This window comes from Brienomyrus brachyistius, chromosome 18 (genome assembly GCF_023856365.1).
Source record: "Brienomyrus brachyistius isolate T26 chromosome 18, BBRACH_0.4, whole genome shotgun sequence".
Taxonomy (NCBI): Eukaryota; Metazoa; Chordata; class Actinopteri; order Osteoglossiformes; family Mormyridae; genus Brienomyrus; species Brienomyrus brachyistius.
This window is the reverse complement of record NC_064550.1, coordinates 14,623,305-14,643,584: the sequence shown is the minus strand read 5'-3', so window position 1 is coordinate 14,643,584 and position 20,280 is coordinate 14,623,305. Positions and strand designations below refer to the sequence as shown.

Sequence of the window (20,280 nt, the reverse complement as noted above, 5' to 3'; positions counted from 1 at the left end):
TTATTAAAGTGAACGGATTCGAGTTTCCTATCAATTGGCTCTGCAGCAAGGCCTCATGGGAATCTTTTAACCTTTCAGTTCGGCCCAGGTCCATTACCTCAAGCTGCAGGTGATTACTCTTACGAGCCCTGGGGTCACCCCCCCCCCTCCTACAGTGGGGGGGCGGCGCCTTTGGTAGCCTGTGGTCAAGCTGTTATGAAGATGATCTCCTTGTGAAATGTGAGTGTTGGCAGGCGAGGTGTTTGCAGGCTGTCCTTCCCGAACGTTTCATTAAAATATCCCTTAATTTTATGGCAGTCCCTGCTGTGGATGTCGGATGATGCGAATGAATCTGGAAGAAATCAGTCGGGCTCCACAGAGTGCCTCTCTCTGCAGCGAAGCCCAGCCACCCTGAAGTATCTTCAGTCTCGCCTCAAAGCGTGTGACCCTCCTCGATGTATTGATCTGCTGTTTGAACAAGTTAAAAAGACAATCGGGAAATATCCGTGTGATTTGCTATGTGAATGATTTCCTAGCTGTGTGGGGCAAACATGTATGTTTTGTCCTCACTTGAGGAAAATAACTGGCAACTTTCATTAGCTGGCTAAAAGCTAACTTTATTTGTTTAACTTTATTTGTTTGTTTAACTTTATTTGTTGAAAGGAAGTGACTTTGATCTACCTTGATCTACCATTTTTACTGTTTTCTTAATGGTTCTATTTCCCGTTTTTGTTTTGAAGCCAGAAACGGGGCGTTTTGTACGGGACTCTCGAGGTACGCTGTCAATTGATGCGTTTTTTTGGTTCTGCTCTGCGATGTGTGTCTAGACAAACATCGATCTAGACAAAAAACATAACTTTGGGTGCCATTGGCCCCTAAACCCAAAATATTTAGGAGCCAAATGCTTTTATAGGAGCCGTAATCTCCGTCACATGCCAAAGGTAAAATGAAAAATGCTTACATGACGCATTTTGTCTACCTCACGCTGCCATTAATCCCGCCTGTCTGAGTGGTCTGACCTGCATACTGTTGTCTTCTGCGTTGTCTTGCACATAAGAACGAGAATAAATGAGACGGAAACATGCCATGCATGGATGGCCACAACAGGAATAGACACAGAATTGTGTTAATAAATACATATAAAAACACATTTGACAGTTACACGGTGTGCATTGTCCCCCATAGTTTAATGCTAAAAGCTCATTTAACTGGACACGTCTGCATCACTTAGGTTTATACTTATTATTCCACAAATAAATTCTATGTTTTGTACCTTAAACGGACACGGTCCAGTTATTAGTGATGGAAAAATATTGCAATATCTCACAAAAGTCCATCCCACCTTTGCCAGAGTCCATGTCTGCACATAATTAAAAGCTGCTACTTTTCCTGCTTTTTTTAATTTTCATTTTATTCTTGGATTGTGAGAGACAGTCGCCACTGGCGACTGGAATGAAAAGAACTAGTGATGAACTAAAAGTCTAGTTGTATTGGTGGCCAATTTTCGTCACCATCTGTAGCCCTGTATGCATGAGAGGGAAAGTTTCTCAACTCTTTCTATTTGAAGGCAACTGATGCGAGAGAAACGATTGGCCGGTTATAAGCGCTAGAGAAACGTGATAGGTCACTGAGAACGGAATTTATAGCTGATCGCTTCTCAAGATAAGTGACCGACCAATCAGTTCTTGGTTGCTAATAAATTCGGCTCTCAATGACTTTTCACATATGACCCCGATATCACAGGTTTCACCGAAAGCCTCGACTTCAGTGATTATGTGTTGGATTCTTACAGCGCTTGTCAAACACGCATGAAGGGATCGTGAAGGTGTATAGTGACCTTCAATGTCTGATGTCGCGCGGTTTGCAGATAATCAGTCTGTCACAATCCACTCTTCTGATTCTCTCCGAAATTGTTACTCCTTTATTTTGCATAAAACTACAATCGCACTACATTTTGGTCCGGTTTGAGGGAATGCGTATTGCGCTTTAGGAAGTGAAAGCTGTGGAGTGTGCTTGTAATCAAAATGCATCAGGAGGGTGTAACAATTAAATATTTTATTTGGAGGTTTATGTAGCCAGAGTGCAGTTATCCAGCATTTTAAGATGCTATGATTGCCACATAAAACTTTCAACTGCGGCTGTAAGGAAACCGCTATACAGCCAGGTAGGGCTGTCTTCATGCCATCTTTTAATACATAAACTGTATACTTGGAGCAAATGATCATTTGCGTTAATTATGTTATTGTTGTAGTACTGTGGCATAGCTTACCTCTGCCGCAGATAAAATAATCTCAGACCGGTTATTGCTGTTGCAATAATTGTCATTTTATTACTTTATTCACAGTGCTGTTTATGAGCTCCCTGTTAAACCAGAATTCTCTCTCTCAGCTGCATGTCAGCCACTGTGGCATTGACAGTTCGGGTGACATGCAGTGGAGTGAGGAATCTGCTTTTTCTGCTCGTGAGGAAATTGTGAATCAGTGCTGTAGAAATCGTGAGATAATTACCATTCAGCTCGTGCAGGCTATAATAACCACAGCCTCGGGAAAGGGACTGAAATATGCCGTACAACTGTGTCTGATTAAAAAGAAAAGCACCTCCAGTCGTTTTTCCCAATACTCCGTTAAGCCTTAAATACAGTATTTATGCACAAACACTGTATGAATCTCTGTATTACTGTGCCTGTGTATTACTATTTATATTTATTTGGATAGGTTTTTGGTATGGGTCTGGTTGTTGAAATGGGATTTTCTCGGCCTGGCTCTGAAACTGGTGTTCATGTGCAGGGTAGGTGGGGAGGGGCAGTCTGTATGTGTATCTCTGGGAAACTTGGGAAACCCTAATTAACTGTTACGACCTCGTCAGTTCTTCACGAGTCGTAATTATGAATACTCTGCCCCGCTTGCTTTTACTCTTTGATGTATCTTGTCTTTGCTAACGGAGGCAGATCCTGAAGTTTCGTTTTATGCTGCCGGTACTGTGGTGCCCATTTAAATAGCCGTATACCTTCGACTGCCGGTGGGAGGGGGGGGGCTTTGGGGTGGGTGGGAATTTTTTTATTTATTTTATTTTTTTAACCTCTTTTCCACTAGTGCCATGCCAGTGCTGGTGCCGTTCCCGGCAGGGAGCTGGTTATTTAGTGGTTCTAACGTGGCGAGACCTAAGAACCGGCCCGCAAGTCCGCTGTTTAACAACATACATTACAGATGGAGATTAAGAGGACGGCGGTGACTATGCAACATTTTTTTAATTTTGTTAAATAATACTTTTTGACGGGGTATGTCTTGCAATGCTTTGCAGTTGCACCTTGGAGGCTGGTTACAATGAATACATTTTTTCCAACCGGCAGTAGATAGTTTTTTTTTTTTTGTAGTTTAAGTAGTCTTTTTTTAAAATGTATCGAATACTGCTCTATATTACAAATGTAGCTTGCTTTCTCCCACTCTATTTACGGCATATTTTCAAATAAAATATCAAACGCGGGGAATAGCACATGTGGTGTGGCTCTGCTGAAGATTACAGCACCTCCCCACCCACCGGCATCACGGCTCCGCAGAGTCAGACCGGCAATCCTCTGGGGCCTGGGCCGGAGCCAGTATTCAGGCAGTTTGGTTGGCAGTGGAAAAGCGCAGAACTGGTTCCAAACTGGCACCAGCACCACGTTTGGTTTAAAAAAGGGTAATTTCTTACTGAGGGCACTCACCCTCTTTAAGTTAACCTTTGTAGCCTATCAGTCAGCAACCCCCCATTGTGGCAGGTGGGTGATTGATGGACCAACAGGCGGGCATGGGGGTTTTGAAACAAACAGCCTCCTGATCTTTTAGGTCACATTCTACTGAACCCAGACAGAGACCATCTAGTTAAGTGTTGGATTGGCTGACAGTAGCCTGCGTGTTATGTCTTAACTATTAAAACACATTTTGGGTCCCCGTTTAATGATGCAATGCCTAATTGATTTCCTGGATGCGAGAGCTGGTCCTATTTTTCCGTGCCAAATGGGGGCTTGTGTCCGGGGGTCATGTTCAAGGGTTCTGTTACTTTTCCCCCCACTCTGGAGAGAATCCTGACCGGATTGTGCGGATCTCTGTATGAATCGCTTTGGTCCCCTGTTAGGCAGCCGCTTCTGCCCTGGAAAATGTCGGCTCAGACTGCTGAGTCAGCGGGTGTCTGCGTTTTATTCTTCCTGTGTTCATCCATCTGTCCATCGCATTTCTTTTTAACTGCACAGACCTCGGCAGTTGGGTCTTTGCGGGGTCTGGCTTTCACGCCGGAAGGTTACCCGCGCGTTACGGAGCAGCGAGCGACATTCCCCGTAGACTGATGACTGGAGCGAAGTCGGACACCCTGATTCTCAAGCCGACTGGCGCTTTAGTTGAGGATTCTCCGTGCTGCGGGTCAGTCAGCGCGCTGGAAGTCTGTCGGGTAAAAGCCTCGCGCTGAACCATCTGTACCACATGCACGGAGGGTCACTCGTAGTAAAGAACATCGGCACCCGAGCCAGGACCCAATTCATGTGTGACTGCGGCAGGTCGGCAAACCAGTGCCGTTAATCATCTGAGAAGGCTGATCGTGGCATTTTAAAGCAGACTTGTTATGGAAGCTGTTGCAGTGTCGGATGAAATGGCAACTAGCTTCTTCTGCAGGCCCATTTCTTGTGTCTGTAGGTTTCTGGGCTGCCTACAATATGTATTTTACACCATGGCGGGGGTGTCCCCTTCCTGTCTGCATGTGTCTGTACCCCTTTTCATCTCTCTCTCCTCTTCCCCATCTCTTCACTCCTTTTCTCCTCTTCCCCCTCTGTCTCCTCCTGCTCTCTCTCACTGTCTCCTCTTCCCCCTCTGTCTCCTCCTGCTCTCTCTCACTGTCTCCTCTTCCCCCTCTGTCTCCTCCTGCTCTCTCTCACTGTCTCCTCTCCCCCTGTTCTTTCTCTCTCTCTTTTTGTCTCCTCTCCCCCCTCTCCCTGTCTCCTCCCGCTCTCTCTCTCTCTGTCCCCTCTCCCCCTGTTCTTTCTCTCTCTCTCTCTGTCCCCTCTTCCCCCTGTTCTTTCTCTCTCTCTCTCTGTCCCCTCTTCCCCTGTTCTTTCTCTCTCTCTTTTTGTCTCCTCTTCCCCCCCTCCCTGTCTCCTCCCGCTCTCTCTCTCTCTCTGTCCCCTCTCCCCCTGTTCTTTCTCTCTCTCTTTTTGTCTCCTCTTCCCCCCCTCCCTGTCTCCTCCCGCTCTCTCTCTCTCTGTCCCCTCTTCCCCCTGCTCCCTTGCTCTCTGCACACAGCTGGCTCTCCTCCCATTCGCTCTCGTGTTTTGATTGTTTCCTGAGCTCGCCGCCAGAGCGGAAGTCAGGGGAAGTTATTGCCGGGGCAGAATCTGTCCAGTACAGCGGCCGCGTCTGGGGCGGGGGTCATGCTGGAGGGATCCTGCCAAGCCGTTGGTTCTAGAGGGCACAGATTCCCGCCCCCCCCCCCCACCAGGAGAGAGCTGGGCAAACAGGCCGCTGCTCCCTTCCTTAGAGGACAGCACTGACTGCTGCAGGAGCGGTGTTGATTTCCTAATCGTCTTGCCACGCAGGGTGGGGTGGGGGGTTAGTTCTCAGCTGGTGATAAGGGGCCGGTCCTTCAAGCTTCAGGAGGTGTGTTTCCTGTCCTTCCTCCTCCGTCTCCATGACTGGTTCTTCAGGTCTTGACTTGAAAGGGTGGGGGGGCATTGGAGGAGGCGAGCCACAGGGATTGGAGTAGTGAAGGTGGGGGGATGGCATGGGATTGTTGCTTGAAACAACCCCCCCCCCCCCTTTCTCATGCAGCCTGTAGCCCCAGTGTCCCCAGCTCCAGCCCCCCTCCAGCTCTCCCCTGGGGTGCTTGCTTCCTCCAGTGGTCTGTTACTGTTGCCATAATGTGCTTCAAGCTGCTTCCTGTAAAGACACCTGTGGTCACATATTAAAATTCCCAGTGCGTAGATGTTCTCCATAATTAATGTAGACCTGCAGAAGATCTCCAGATCTCCCGCAGAGGGCTTCCAGGTCTCCATGATTGATGGAAAGCTGCAGAGTTGGGTGTCCTGGGACCTTCTGAGTTTTGAGATTAGTAGGACCCTTGCGGAGTTCGAAGTGGCTTCTCCTTCCAGGTCCTCCAGGCTGCTTCTGGACGCTCCGTGGGCCTGTAATTTGAGCCACGGCAGCAGCTGTGTACTGTGACAGACCCTGTTGTTCCTCTTTGTCAGGGGGCTTAGCGTCTGTGTGGAGAGTGTGGGGCTGCTTGTGGAGACTGTGGCTGTCGTGTGGGATCCGTGCTGCAGCAGTCAGACCCCCGCCAACCAGATTTGGGTTTTGCAAGCGGGATGGTGGAGCGGCAATGCCGACGTCCGTGAGGCTGCGCTGGACTCCTGCCGCGAACAGCTGCTCGGGTCCGACTCCTGCGCAGGAGGGGGCAAACGGCGCTGCAGCCGTGTGCCCAATTGCTGTTCGCTAGATGCCCCCCCCCGTCTCCGAGCGAGCGAGTGTGCTCTCAGCAACTCGAGGGGGCTTCAGGTCAAAATGAAATACTTCCACTTGCAGGCGGAGTTTCCCAGCCCAATCCTTGGGGACCCCCAGACGATCCATGTTTTTGTTCCCACCCAGCAGAAACGTGGACTGTCTGGGGGCCCCCGAGGACTGGGTTGGGAAACACTGGTGTATGGGGTCCGACCATGGGCTGGTATCCAGAAACTTATTAGCTCAAGCCCAAGTTCTGTAATCAAAAGTGATTCTGTCAGATATTCGTCTGTTCAGGTTTAAGTAGCTTTAAATGAAAGTGTCTGAGTCTGACTTGTCCGGTTTGACGGCTCAGCCATCATCGCGCAGTGCGGATGGCTTCCTTAGTCGTGCTGGACTGTACTGCATAATGTGGGGGAGGGGAGCGCAAATGGACACCCTGTTCTGTCTGCCTTTCATCTTGTTTCGCCCCCGCACTGCAGAGGGTATTCGAACGGGGCACTCAAGAAACTCCTCAAGCTAAAATCAAAGCAGCCCCGTATGTCATCCGGTTGCCGGTTTGATTAGCATGGCAAGGGTGTGACAGGTTTGTATGGGGTCGAGTCCCAGTGATTTCAGAGGAACAAAATTGACACAAGTCAGGAGACACCCATCCATCCACCTGTCCGTCTTCTGCCAGCTTGCTGTAGTCAGCGTCGCAGGGCGGTTGGGTCCATGTGGTTAGTGTTTTTTGGCTGCTTCACCAACCGAGCGTCCGGTGAACTGGAAGCCGCCACACCTGCAAGCCTTTTCCTGCCTGACATGACCAGACATTTTCCCAGTGGTTTATGACACCTACCCAATGTATTTATATGCCTAAACACTGCCTGACAGCTGACCACCCCCCCCCCCCCCCCGCTGCTTTCTCTGGCCCTGCCTGCCAGGTCGGGTCTGACGGGCCTTGAATTACCGAGGGGACCGGGCCGCTCGCCAGGTTCCGGGTTCGATGCGGAGACCTCCTCCCCTCCGGCACAAGGAGCACTGACTATGCCAGAACATTCCACGCAGTGAAAAACAGGGTCCCGCGCAGCTGAGGCAGATGCCTAAATCGGTCTGCTGACCCCCCCCCCCTCCCTCCCCCACTCCTTCATGTGACTCCCCTCTTCTCCTGTCCTTATTTGGGCAAAGACGCGAGGGAGCTCCCAGAGGCTAAGGTGGGAAACTACGTGCCTTAATAAGGGCATGTGTGGAATCTCAGGCCCGCTGCGGCAGGCAGGCTCTGTGCCCATGGCCCTCTGCTGCTCTGCATCCTCTTTTAGGTCCCACCTGGGATCCGGATTTACCACCCAGCCCAACACGCGCACGGTCCATCTCCGCCTTAGGGCAGGCAGTCTGTGACTAGAATAAGGAATAAGGACATTGAAGCAGTGCGCCATGGTGTGGGCTACGGTCTCCCTGCTTCTTAACCCCATTTCAGTACTGCTCTAGAACAGTACTAACTACATAGTATAAATACTGTGTAGTGTAATGCAAAACACACAGTCTAAATATATAGCCCTTTTCAGTACTAAATGCATAGTCTATCAAGATACTAAATACATAAAGTACACTGTAGCACAATACTAAATATAGTGTAAATACAGTCTAGCGCAATCCTAAATACAAAGTCCAAATAATCTAGTACAGTACTAAATACATAGTCCTTGAGTACTAATACTCTAGTCCATTACAATATAGCATGATCCAGTGTCAGTCACTCTCACAGGGGCCTGTTATGACTGACTTCCTGTTTTTTTTGTTCTGAGTGATCTCTAGCACTGATTCTATGTCTGGACCTTAAGTAAGACGAGCATTGCATAGGGCCACCCCTATTCCCCCCAAAGAGGACAAACGTTGGGTGGTGGGTGAATCAGAAACAACAGAGTATAGGACAATAGGTCAGATGGGGACAGATACAGTAACATGCAAATTACGAAGAGCAGGGTGGTTTGGATGTTAAGGGTCAATGATGCCCAGTTTAGACCCCGTTAATGCTTGGAATTATTTAAATAACATATATATATATTTTATGAAAAGGAAATTAACATTACACAAACAGTATCTATGTAAGAAAATACAGTACAGAAAGGCTGTTATTCTAGTTGGTATAAACAAACAAACACTGGGAAGATTTTCAGTGTGAACCAGACCTTAGTTTCGCCCCATAAAAAATGCGTCTCAATAATGAGTGTGTGTCATTTATATGGCCGAGAAGAAATTTTCTATGACACATCCTGACACGTTTTTCGGTGTATGTTTATTTTTTTAAGTAATGTCCTACTCTGCAGAGTGTATGCTGGAAAGTGGCAGTACTGTACTGTCTTTCCTTGGGTGCTGTTGGGGTTTGGAGCTTCGGAACAATGGCCTACCAAAGGGAGGTTTTCTGCAATACCATCAAATGTGTGTCTCTCTTCTCTGTAGTGGTGAGACCGCAGTGCAATGAGGAGCTGCGGAATGTGCCTGTTACTGCAATGTGCATGTGGTATGAATTCAGCTTGTGGGAATCGTAACGATAATTAGGAAATCATTTGTCTTTGGATTATTAAGTCGCTAACGGATTTTCCAGAGACGCTTAAATTTGTTAAAATAATACATTTGGATATTTTCGTTTTTTGCTAATTGACATTTTCTGAATTTCATATTAGACAGCTGCATGCAAGTGTTATTCGTTCTGGCAGGATCTTGCTTCTGCGCTGGGTTATGCTCCTCCAGTCCCTGCGGGCTGCACACTTACCACCCGACTCCTGCAGAAGTCTTTAAGATGCGCGGTTCAAATCCAGACACCTTGATTATGTTGCGCATACTATCGTCATTGACAGAATTAACCCACATATTCTAAGTGGTGACACTCAACTGGCAACGATGGGGGGGGGGGATTTAGCGGTTATTTGTAATTTTTTTTTGTGTCTTAAAGGAATTACACACCTATAATAACGGATAATCTATCCACCCATCCAAGTAGACTTACATTTGCCTCTTAAGGATTGGTTTCAAAGGATCAGTTTATCCTGCCACGGGGTTTATCGTACAGCTGCCAGATCTCTGGCGTCATGGCTGTCTAGCACACAGCCATGCAACACGATGGTGTTAATAGCATCTCACCTGGTCTGCCATCTTACCCATCTTACCTGATCATTTAGCCTCTCCAGTTAGGCCTCTTTACGTCCTTCCTACTTCTCATTGCTAAAAGGAAGCCTCCCTTTGTCCTTTCTACTTAGCCACTCGCTGCTAAAGGGTAGGTCTACGTACGTTCTTCCTGTTTAGCTACTCTGTGTGCTAACAGGTAGGCCTCCCTCCATCCTTCCTACTTAGCTGCTTGTCTCGATGCTAATGGGTAGACCTTCCTACTTGGCTTTGAGTCGATAATGATTAGTCCTCCATGCATCCGTCCTTTTTAGCTACTTGTTGCCAGTGAGTAGACCTCTCTCTGTCCTCCCTACTTAACTGCATTTTGCTAATGGCTCTTCCACTCTTCCCAGTCGTCCTCAGAGTGGGGCTCGCAAGCGGGCCCAAGCGGGAGCCGCCACGATTGCGTCCAACGAGTGGAGTGCTAACGGCAGCCCGGAGGAGGGGCGAGAGGATGGGGCCGATGGCCTGGACAAGGCCATGGACGGGGACGCTGAGGGCGTGTGGAGCCCCGACATTGAGCAGAGCTTCCAGGAGGCCCTGGCCATCTACCCCCCCTGTGGCCGGAGGAAGATCATCCTCTCGGATGAGGGCAAGATGTACGGTAAGTGACATTTGCTTAAGAACACGCGTGTTTTGCCACTAGGTGGTGATAGGGCAGCTATTGTTATCTGCCTGTACACAAAGGTCTGTTGGGATACGGCTTTGGGTTTGTGGCCAAAAAGATTACTGAACAAATCTATTGTACAACTTGCTGGTTGTACGTCAAGAGAGTTGTATCGTATTGTTTTAGGGTAACTATTGAGGTTTGAGGCCCTTCTCTTTGGATTAAACCATGCTGGTTGATGGTTGTGATTTCAATAATGGTTCATTAATGGCTTTGTTTGTTTATGCCTGCGGCTATCTTTCATCTCTGCTAAGTTCCTGGCAGTGCGATTTGTCTTCAGAGTCACATTGGTCTATAGCAACGTCGTGGCGCAAATGAGAGCCAGCTTTGCGCCGCTGATGTTACCCAAGAGACTGACATGGTCCTCTGCTTTGTCAGATGGGTCATTAGCTCTTGTACGGCGTCCGGTGAAATTTAGCCGAAAAAACTACTTTGTTAATTCAGCTAATACTAATTCTGAAATACTGAGCAACACCTATGTTGCTATAGGTTGCTGATAGTCTCCCCCATTCCTCCCAGTGTCTGTTCCTCCTAGTTCCCTTGCCAGTCACTCGTTCTTTCTGTAAGTGTAGCCATGTAGCAATTTAGTAGCTATATTTATGTTATGATGGCGGTGAGCGTGTGAGTGTGTGTGCGCGCACTTGAGGGGTGGGGCTTTGACCCTTTCTCCTCCTGTAGAATAGGCCTTGGAGGGCGGCCCACATTCCTGGCATTTTTCCCCTGGCTTGTGAGGGACACGCATTCCTGTAGGCCTCAGGCCCGGGCCTGCTGCTAGCGGGCAGCCCTGTAACAGGAAATCAAACCCCAGGCTGACAGAAGGGGAAGGTTTGTTTCAACAGGCAGGCATTTTCTCCTTTTGTGGAAGTGCTGCCCTAGTGGGGACCTCCCCCGGGTGACTATCCCCTTTTGGAGTCCACCATGCCCCCCGCCCCCCCTCAATGTCCCACCTCCGCGTGTGTCACTGAGTCACGGTAATTTAGCCAGATAAAATGAGACAGAAGGTGAGGTTGATGTCAGGGAGGCATTGTCATAAACAGTATTGGTGGGGTTGCAGGCAGGGGGGGGGAAACGGTGTGTTTATTTCAGCACTGGCTCCCCTGTGGTGTCCCTGTATCTCCTGACCTTGTGGACTAGCAGCTGCCTGCCCAGTTCCACCTCATTCATGTCCAAATCAAGACACAGCTGTTTGACTTTTCAGTCTATGAGACACTCCATCCAAATTGCAGGTAAACCTGCAAACAGATTAACCCATAGAACTGCAAGCAACATGAGCAACTTTGTATAACTGCCCCAACCAGTGGGCGCCTGGGGCCACCGTACAGATGTGACCCCTTTGTTTTTGGCAGTCAACGATTGGACGGTGTGTCCGATGGTCTCCTGGTTCTACTGGTTTTGGACAATCCTGACTTCTCTTAACAGGGAGAATGCGTGTTGCGGCGAATCTGAAACATCCACAGGATCTGATTAATTAGTCTGCCGAACTTAATGAAGCACCGGGGCCACATGCTGGAAGTCAGCCTGAGATGCTTTAGTGCAAATTCTATTCACGTCGCATCCAGAAAGCGATGTCATTGAGGTCCGTGCAAATCACATGCTTGCCGCGTTTCCCGACAAGGCAGGTTGGAGGACCCGAACCAGTCACCGCATGGGTTGGGTATCCGAGATTTAACCCAAAGAAAAGTTCCGCGAGCGGCGATGATCGGAGTTTTATTCATAGTTGGAAAATTCAGTTGTTTGCTTGCGTTGGTGGTGCACAGCTTGTGGATCTGAAATCGCGTCGCTTGTTTTAATAACCGCGTGTATCCAACTGCTTTGGACGGGGCACACTTCCCGGGGAAAATAAACTTTAACAAGAAGTATAAAAAAATAAACAAATAAAATTGAAATATAGGGATGGCAAAATGCTGAAACGTGTGTATGACCTCATTCTGCAGCTGTGCGTGGAGTAGCAGGTCCCGGCCTGAACAGTCACAGGACTATGACGACACGACAAAGACTAAGAAAGTACTTGGCGACATGCATAGTAACATGTAAAACTGTGCTGGGGCAGCAGAGACAGACCATGTGTGGCATGTGATGTGATCGAACGCAGACTCACTGAAGCAGAGTTGCGTTTGGTCTTGTCACCAAGTGAGTGACTGTGTGTCATGCAGTTTGAAAAGTAGGGACAGCAGGTTTGTGGGATGGATGGTGTGTCCGCAGTCCAGCACAAGTGTGTGTGTGCGCGCGTGTGTGTCTGTCTGTGTGGACCACAGCCTCTATTCAGCACAGGTCACAGTTGCCGTTAATGTGCGTCAGCTGGTCTTGGGACGGGGGAGAGGGGGGGATCATTGCATAGTCCCCCATTTGTAACGGTCGTCTGCTCCCTCTGGTTGTGGGTGGAGGCATGCTTAGGATGGAGGTGGCTGGAGATCTTCCGTGTGCTGATGGAGAGGTACATGTGCACAGCGGGAAAAGCAGAAGGCCTGCCAGATTCGTCCTTCTAAGATCTTTAACCCCTTCCAGCTGTCCTGGGCCAAACAGGAACATGGCTGGACTTTGGACACAAGAACATCAGAACCCGAGAGGAGGGTCTTGGGCAGGGGGAGTGATGGTGCTTCAAAAGTCTTGGTCACATCAGAATGGGATGGTTGTGCGAGTAGACAGCCTCTAGCTCTTTGTGAGTAAACCACCCCTCATAAATCGTTAGATTCATCCAGTGTCCCTATAACAGTGAGAAGGCAGAAAACCGTCCATAATAACCATGAGACGATCTGTACAGGGACACCTGTCGAGGATCAAACGAGTCGGCTCCTACACGGCAGCGTGTTCTCTGGAAGGCAGATGAAACCTTCTCTAATGAAAGGCCTCCAGACATATTTACTGTGGCAGATTGAGTGCGTTTGTGTTGGCATGTGCGTGTCATTATCTATCGTCAGCGTAGCGCTGCGGCAGTAATGCTTGGACTGTATTAATTCATATTAACACTTGGTTATAAACGCCGTTATTCGTAAGGAAGTCCTGGCAAACCCTTAAAAGTGCAATGGTCTAGTTAAAGATCTCGACTAGAGTATAAAACGGTAGATTTAGAATCATTAGCTAAATGAGAAGTGGCACGAATAGGATGGAACCCTGGACGTTAAAAAACAAAAATGTTTTCTATAATGATTTCTAGATATAGGGAAATGAGTATCTGCAGCCTGATTTTCTGCACCTTTGCTTCCTATTCTGCCCCGAACACGAGTAAATTTCAATATTAGCATGGATGTATTTAGTCATAAGTCATGCGGCCGATGGCTGCTGCATGAATGGGTGTCCTTAAAACTTATGGGGGGAGGCTGATTGGTGACGTCAGGCCTGCGGGCCCGTCCCTGGCCTCCCACAGGGTCGAGGTGGACCTCATCCATGTAGACCTTTCCTAACGTGGTGACATTTGCAGGATTATGGGCATTAAGTGCTCCTCTCAGATTTTGGCCCAGGATCTCAACAGAGATCAGCCTGTCTGATGACATCACATCTCAGGTTCTCATTTTGCACATCGTCATGAGGGTCTGTATGTAGCGGACCAGTACACTACCAGTACTGTGTTTAATTACTGTGATGGGCTTCCTGCTACGGGGAGGCAGTGTTTGGTTTGTTCCAGACATAACCGGGCCTGTGACCACAAAATCCCATTTTCAGTCATCAGTTCATGCAAATCTTTTTAAAAGTACTTTCTAATAACGGAGGGTTCTGGCAAACATTAGGTGAGCGTTCCTCTTCCTCTTGGAGCGTATTGCTGCCGTTGTTCCCGCAGCAGACTGCAGACATGTCGTTCCTGGTCCGACTGTGAGCTCTGAGCCCCCCCAACATGAAGGATCATGAAACAGATGCTCACTCCTCGTATTACAAGAGGGGTTTGCATAAGATTTACACGATTACATTTTCGCATTCTTACACAGTGATTTCTTAAAGTGATTTGCATGTACCTTCTGACCCTGACTAATATACACAAAAAAATTCACATTTTTCCCAGTGTCATCAAATGTTATTTTATTTATTCAGTAGAAACTTTTTTCTTCAGGGGAAAAAAAAACATCTGGCGAGCTTCCGATCACAGACATGGTGTCCTAACCCGCGTGACCACACTCCCCCCCCCAGGTATCGAGTCCGCTCTTCCCTTCTTAAATGTACTTATTATAAGTGCGGAAAGGAAATATTAAGGGTGGCCAGTGGAGTGTGCAATAACCGCTATGTCACCAGCCTTTGGGTGACCTGTTATATTTACGCAATAAACGTGAAAAACACACTAAGAGTGCAATGCTGGGAAGTGGGGAGCCAGAATGCAGCGCGGCTTGGAAGTGCTTCCTGGGAATGTTTCTTGGAAAGCAGGGCAGGCATTCGGGGACTGCGCTGAGGCAGCTCCTTCCGTGTCACGCTTCAGGGTCGCGGCCGAGCCTCTGATCACCGTGGTTTATCCTAACGACCAGAGGGTTGCACTGATTAACCTTCACGTTACGTTTGTTGGTGATGTTCCTGTTAAGGTCAAAAGGCACTGGATGGACTTTTTGGGCTCGCTACATTCCCAGAATGGTTTTTGACTCCAGGCGCAAAGCAGCGCGTTGCTTATTCTGTGGGCCGGACCTTTTCTCCTCCTGCTAAGAAGCACCGTGCTCCTATCCTGTCGTGGAGGCTTTCTTGCATGTCCGCCCTGAGTGATCTGGAAAGCCATGCACACAAAAACGTTCTCTGCACTTTGACTGAGGCTGTTTTCCTCATTTGGTTCCTGGACATGTCTGCACATGACTGTACCTGCGCAGGCTGCCGGGTTGGGCCAGACCCACGGAAGACAGGATCTTCCACAGTTGATAACGTGCCTCACGGCAGCACGCAAGCCACCCACACACACAGAGACACACACACAGAGACACACACACAGCTATGTGCTCATGTTGAAAAGGTTGGATAATTTTTCTTCTTTCCTACAAGCACACAGGCGCAGACACATTAACACACGTAGGCGCACAAACACACACACAAACACACAGACGCGCACACAGTCGGAGGCGCACACAGACGCGGGCGCACAGTCATAGACGCGCACAGACGCGGGCGCACAGTCATAGACGCGCACAGACGCGGGCGCACAGTCATAGACGCGCACAGACGCGGGCGCACAGTCATAGACGCGCACAGACGCGGGCGCACAGTCATAGACGCGCACAGACGCAAGCGCGCACAGACGCAAGCGCGCACAGTCATAGACGCACACACAGACGCAGGCGCGCACACAGACGCAGGTACACAGTCATAGACGCGCACACACAGACGCAGGCGCGCACAGTCATGCGGGCGCACACAGTCGTAGACGCGCACAGTCGTAGACGCGCACAGTCGTAGACGCGCACAGTCGTAGACGCGCACAGACGCAGGCGCGCACAGTCATAGACGCGCACAGACGCAGGCGCGCACAGTCATAGACGCGCACAGTCATGCGGGCGCACAGTCATGCGGGCGCACAGTCATGCGGGCGCACAGTCATGCGGGCGCACAGTCATGCGGGCGCACAGTCATAGACGCGCACAGTCATGCGGGCGCACAGTCATGCGGGCGCACAGTCATGCGGGCGCACACAGACGCTGGCGCGCACACAGTCATGCGGGCACACAGTCGTAGACGCGCACAGTCGTAGACGCGCACAGACGCGGGCGCGCACAGTCATAGACGCAGGCGCGCACAGTCATAGACGCGCACAGTCGCGGGCACACAGACGCAGGCGCACACAGACGCAGGCGCGCACAGTCATAGACGCGCGCAGACGCAGGCGCGCGCAGTCATAGACGCGCGCAGTCGCAGGCGCGCGCAGTCGCGGGCACAGTCGCAGGCGCGCGCAGTCGCGGGCACAGTCGCAGGCGCGCGCAGTCGCGGGCACAGTCGCAGGCGCGCGCAGTCGCGGGCACAGTCGCAGACGCGCGCAGTCGCGGGCACAGTCGCAGACGCGCGCAGTCGCGGGCACAGTCGCAGACGCGCGCAGTCGCGGGCACAGTCGCAGACGCGCGCAGACGCACACAGACATTGACGCGCGCAGACGCGGGCACACAGACGCGGGCACGCAGTCATAGACGCACGCAGACGCGGGCACACAGACGCGGGCACGCAGTCATAGACGCACGCAGACGCGGGCGCGCAGTCATAGACGCGCACCGTCATAGACGCGCACAGACGCGGGCGCGCACCGTCATAGACGCGCACAGACGCAGGCGCACACAGTCATAGACGCACACAGTCGCGGGCACACAGACGCACACAGTCATATACGCACACAGACGCAGGCGCACGCAGTCATAGACGCACGCAGACGCAGGCACGCGCAGTCATAGACGCGCACAGTCATAGACGCGCACAGACGCAGGCGCGCACAGTCGCAGACGCGCACAGTCGCAGACGCGCACAGACGCGGGCACACAGTCATAGACGCACACAGACGCACACAGTCATAGATGCACACAGACGCGGGCGCACAGACGCACACAGACGCGGGCGCACACAGTCATAGACGCACACAGTCATTGACGCACACAGACGCGGGCGCACACAGTCATTGACGCACACAGACGCGGGCGCGCAGTCATAGACGCGCACCGTCATAGACGCGCACAGACGCAGGCGCACACAGTCATAGACGCAGGCGCACACAGACGCACACAGTCATATACGCACACAGACGCAGGCGCACACAGTCATAGACGCACACAGTCATAGACGCACGCAGACGCAGGCACGCGCAGTCATAGACGCGCACAGACGCAGGCGCGCACAGTCATAGACGCGCACAGACGCAGGCGCGCACAGTCATAGACGCGCACAGACGCAGGCGCGCACAGTCATAGACGCGCACAGTCGCAGACGCGCACAGACGCGGGCACACAGTCATAGACGCACACAGACGCACACAGTCATAGACGCACACAGACGCGGGCGCACAGACGCACACAGACGCGGGCGCACACAGTCATAGACGCACACAGTCATTGACGCACACAGACGCGGGCGCACACAGTCATTGACGCACACAGACGCAGACGCGGGCAGACGGTCAGAGACGCGCGCAGTCATAGGCGCGGGCAGACGGTCAGAGACGCGCACACATTTCAGAACAGCCTGTAATCTGTTGTATGAATGGATCCTCTAGTGCTTTCATGCCTATTGACACAAAATTGGAAAAAAAATTCCAGCAAGAACATGCGTCAGGGCTACACTAATAATTTCGCCACGTTAATCTGCTTTGGTGTTTTTTATTTTCTTGGTCTGTGAAAGACATCTATCATGGATGTTTAGTCCCAAAGAAATATGTTGTGCGTTTTCCTCATGGAAACTGTAGAGTGAGGAAAAAAAACGCAGCCACTTTCTCCTGGGCACAGATTAGCGGAATGACATCACATTCGTGTTTATTCTGTGAAAAGCTAAAAATCGATCTGTGGACCAGATTTTAATAATGACTCAAGTTTGCGCTTGTGGTGAAGGAGCCGATAAAATCCCTCTTCTTCCACTATGGAAAATGGCTGTTCGTCCAATGCCGTCATCTCAGTTATTTTCATAGTTGTGTCTTTAGCTGTGATGCTGCTAATTTTGAACACTGATAAAGTGTAAATATTGACTGGCAATATCAGCTAAGACCGACACATTGCATTGATACTGGTATCTTGATTTTTAATGAATACTGATAGAAATACTGATATATTAACCGAATATTGTGCATTTCTGAAGTAAATGTTAATTTTGCTTAGCTAGCTATTTAGCTACCATTGTCTCGTCCTCATTGCTACCATATTTGGTGAAAAGTGACCTTTTTTGGGATACAAAAGAGTGATGTTTCCCAAAAGTATCCAATGCAAAGATTACCATTAGAGGCTATTAGGCCACTTAAAAAAAATAAAAAATTCCGACCCGCCGAAATGCCTCGGACCTGAATTATTCTAATTTTTTCTTCCGTTGAAATCGCATGAAAATTGCCCAAGAATGACGAAATTTGAATTTCCCAGGCATTCCACATCGACGATTGATCCACATTGTGTAATCCTAGTCTTGGAACGGTTTCATGAACCTAAATTTGTCTCTACCTGAGATGGGCTGGTGCAAAGATTTAAATCTGGGGAAGTGATGTGGTACATGTTCTTAAGTACTTGTTTGTAGAGTTGCATTTCCTTGTTCAACCATTCAGGTTCCTGTATTTTTAAATTCCTCGTGTTTTAACATACTTTATTTCTAGATATATATTTTAAAATCTTTGTTGTTCATTTAGAATGGGAATGACAAACAGAATATTGGTTTCAAATAGTATAATTTTTATATTCACGAATGAAACATCAGCATAAAGTATCCAAATCCATAGTTGGGAAGGCATTTATGAGAGACACATGGATCAAGGAATTTACATTCTTGTGTTTTGTTTCATTTAATATATTTAAAACGCAACAAACTGGAAGGACTGAGGAGGCGTACTAAGTAGGCCTGCTCTCTTCGGTATGTATTTTCAAATATGTATTTTCTTACATATTTGAAAGTCCAAACAGTCAATCAAAATTTGTAAAAAAATTAATAAAATAAATCCCGCCCGCCCTACCCACCCCCTACAAAAAAAAGGACGAGAACCAATTTCCCAGAAGCGTTATAGCACAAGCATCATCAAATAGCGCTTCCTTTATGAATATTAATGAGCCTTCCCCTGCCGTCCTGCATTTTGTAAATCCGTGCGTCGGCACTTCTGCTTCGCACGCGTACCTGTCGCACGTGAGCACGAGCGCACAAACCCAGAAGCGGGAGACTCTTTGAGGAGGATTTCCCCCCCAAATATTGATTGACGTTCTACATTGATACAGTGGAATCTCAGCCTTAATAATCGATCGATCACGATGCATCGACCCCTCTTTACACCCGAATTGCTGAGCCATGCACCCTCTCCCCCCCATGGTTTTTGTTGCTCTTGCCTGTATTGGCAGCAGCCACGCACCCTTCTGGGTCCAGGTGAGTGAGTGAGCGTGACTCTGTACGGTCATCAGTCACGGGCCAGCGTCCGGAGGCTCTTATCTACCTGCGAGAGGGTCCTGCTTGGGCTTTTGTGGCTCGAGACAGTGCCAGGGAGATTATACTGAGCGTTGTGAAAGCCCCATGACTGTATATCATGGTGTGTGTGTGCGTGCCTGTGTGTGTGTGTGCGCGTGTCTGTGTGTGTTTTATGTACTTTCCTCAGAAATGTAACGGTCTCACCATCACTCCTCTAGATTTCTTCTCGTAATCCATGTTGACCCCCCCCACCTCCCGTGGGTCAAGCCGATAGATGTTCCTGAGTGTCGGGGGGGCAAACTAACCGAGAAATGAGAAAAGCAGACGTACCCCCAACCCCCCACCCTCATGTGAAACTCATGGCCTTTCTCCATTTCATTCATTGCCGTCGTCTGGATTTCATTTTCACGCACATGGAGCCGCTTAACGTTCCGGCTGCTTATTATTAATTATTGCTTTATTTTCACATTGTTTTTTTTACATATATTTTTGTAAACCGCACGTGATATGATTTCTGTTGAACTGTTAACATTCAGCCCTAAAAATTTACAGGCAATAATTTGGGTAAGTATTTAAGAGCGGAAAGATAGATAAGTGTCACGGCACAGGTTCTGGGGCGAGTTGCAGGTGTGCAGTTTACCCTGTTGTTCAGAGCAGTCACGCTCGCACACACGCTCCCTCGCTTTGGTCGGGACACCAATCTGCCTGCTGGTTTGAATTAGTGCCCTGCCTGTGCTGGGTTATGAGGCGTCGGGGGGGAAAAGGCACTGAACACAGCCCAAAATGCTGCCATGACCACTGGGGTCGTGGGTCGCCCGCCGCAGTGTCCTCGTGTGACCTCTCCTTCACGGACCCCCCACTGTGGAATATAACCCGCTTATTAATCCTTTCGTGAACTTATGATTCATCAGTCACTTCTTCTAGGAAACTCGCATACCATACATTTTTTACTGTTTGGACAGTGTAGCAATATTAAACAGAGATTAAATGACATCTTTTGAAGCACAATCC

At 49.4% G+C, this 20,280-nt stretch overlaps 1 protein-coding gene across 12 annotated transcripts in view; it reads left to right on the top strand.

Moving 5' to 3' along the window:
• tead3a (TEA domain family member 3 a) overlaps positions 1 to 20,280 on the top strand; it is a 45,521-nt gene that overhangs the window by 4,636 nt on the left and 20,605 nt on the right. For 11 of the 12 annotated variants that reach the window (XM_048983560.1, XM_048983562.1, XM_048983559.1 and 8 more), the window contains one exon: positions 9,935 to 10,185. In XM_048983560.1, the coding sequence (XP_048839517.1) occupies positions 10,062 to 10,185 (124 nt within the window). In that variant the 5' untranslated portion in view covers positions 9,935 to 10,061. Of the gene's footprint in view, positions 1 to 3,129; positions 3,257 to 9,934; positions 10,186 to 20,280 lie in introns of those variants that run through there. The other variant, XM_048983561.1, reaches the window with a different exon arrangement.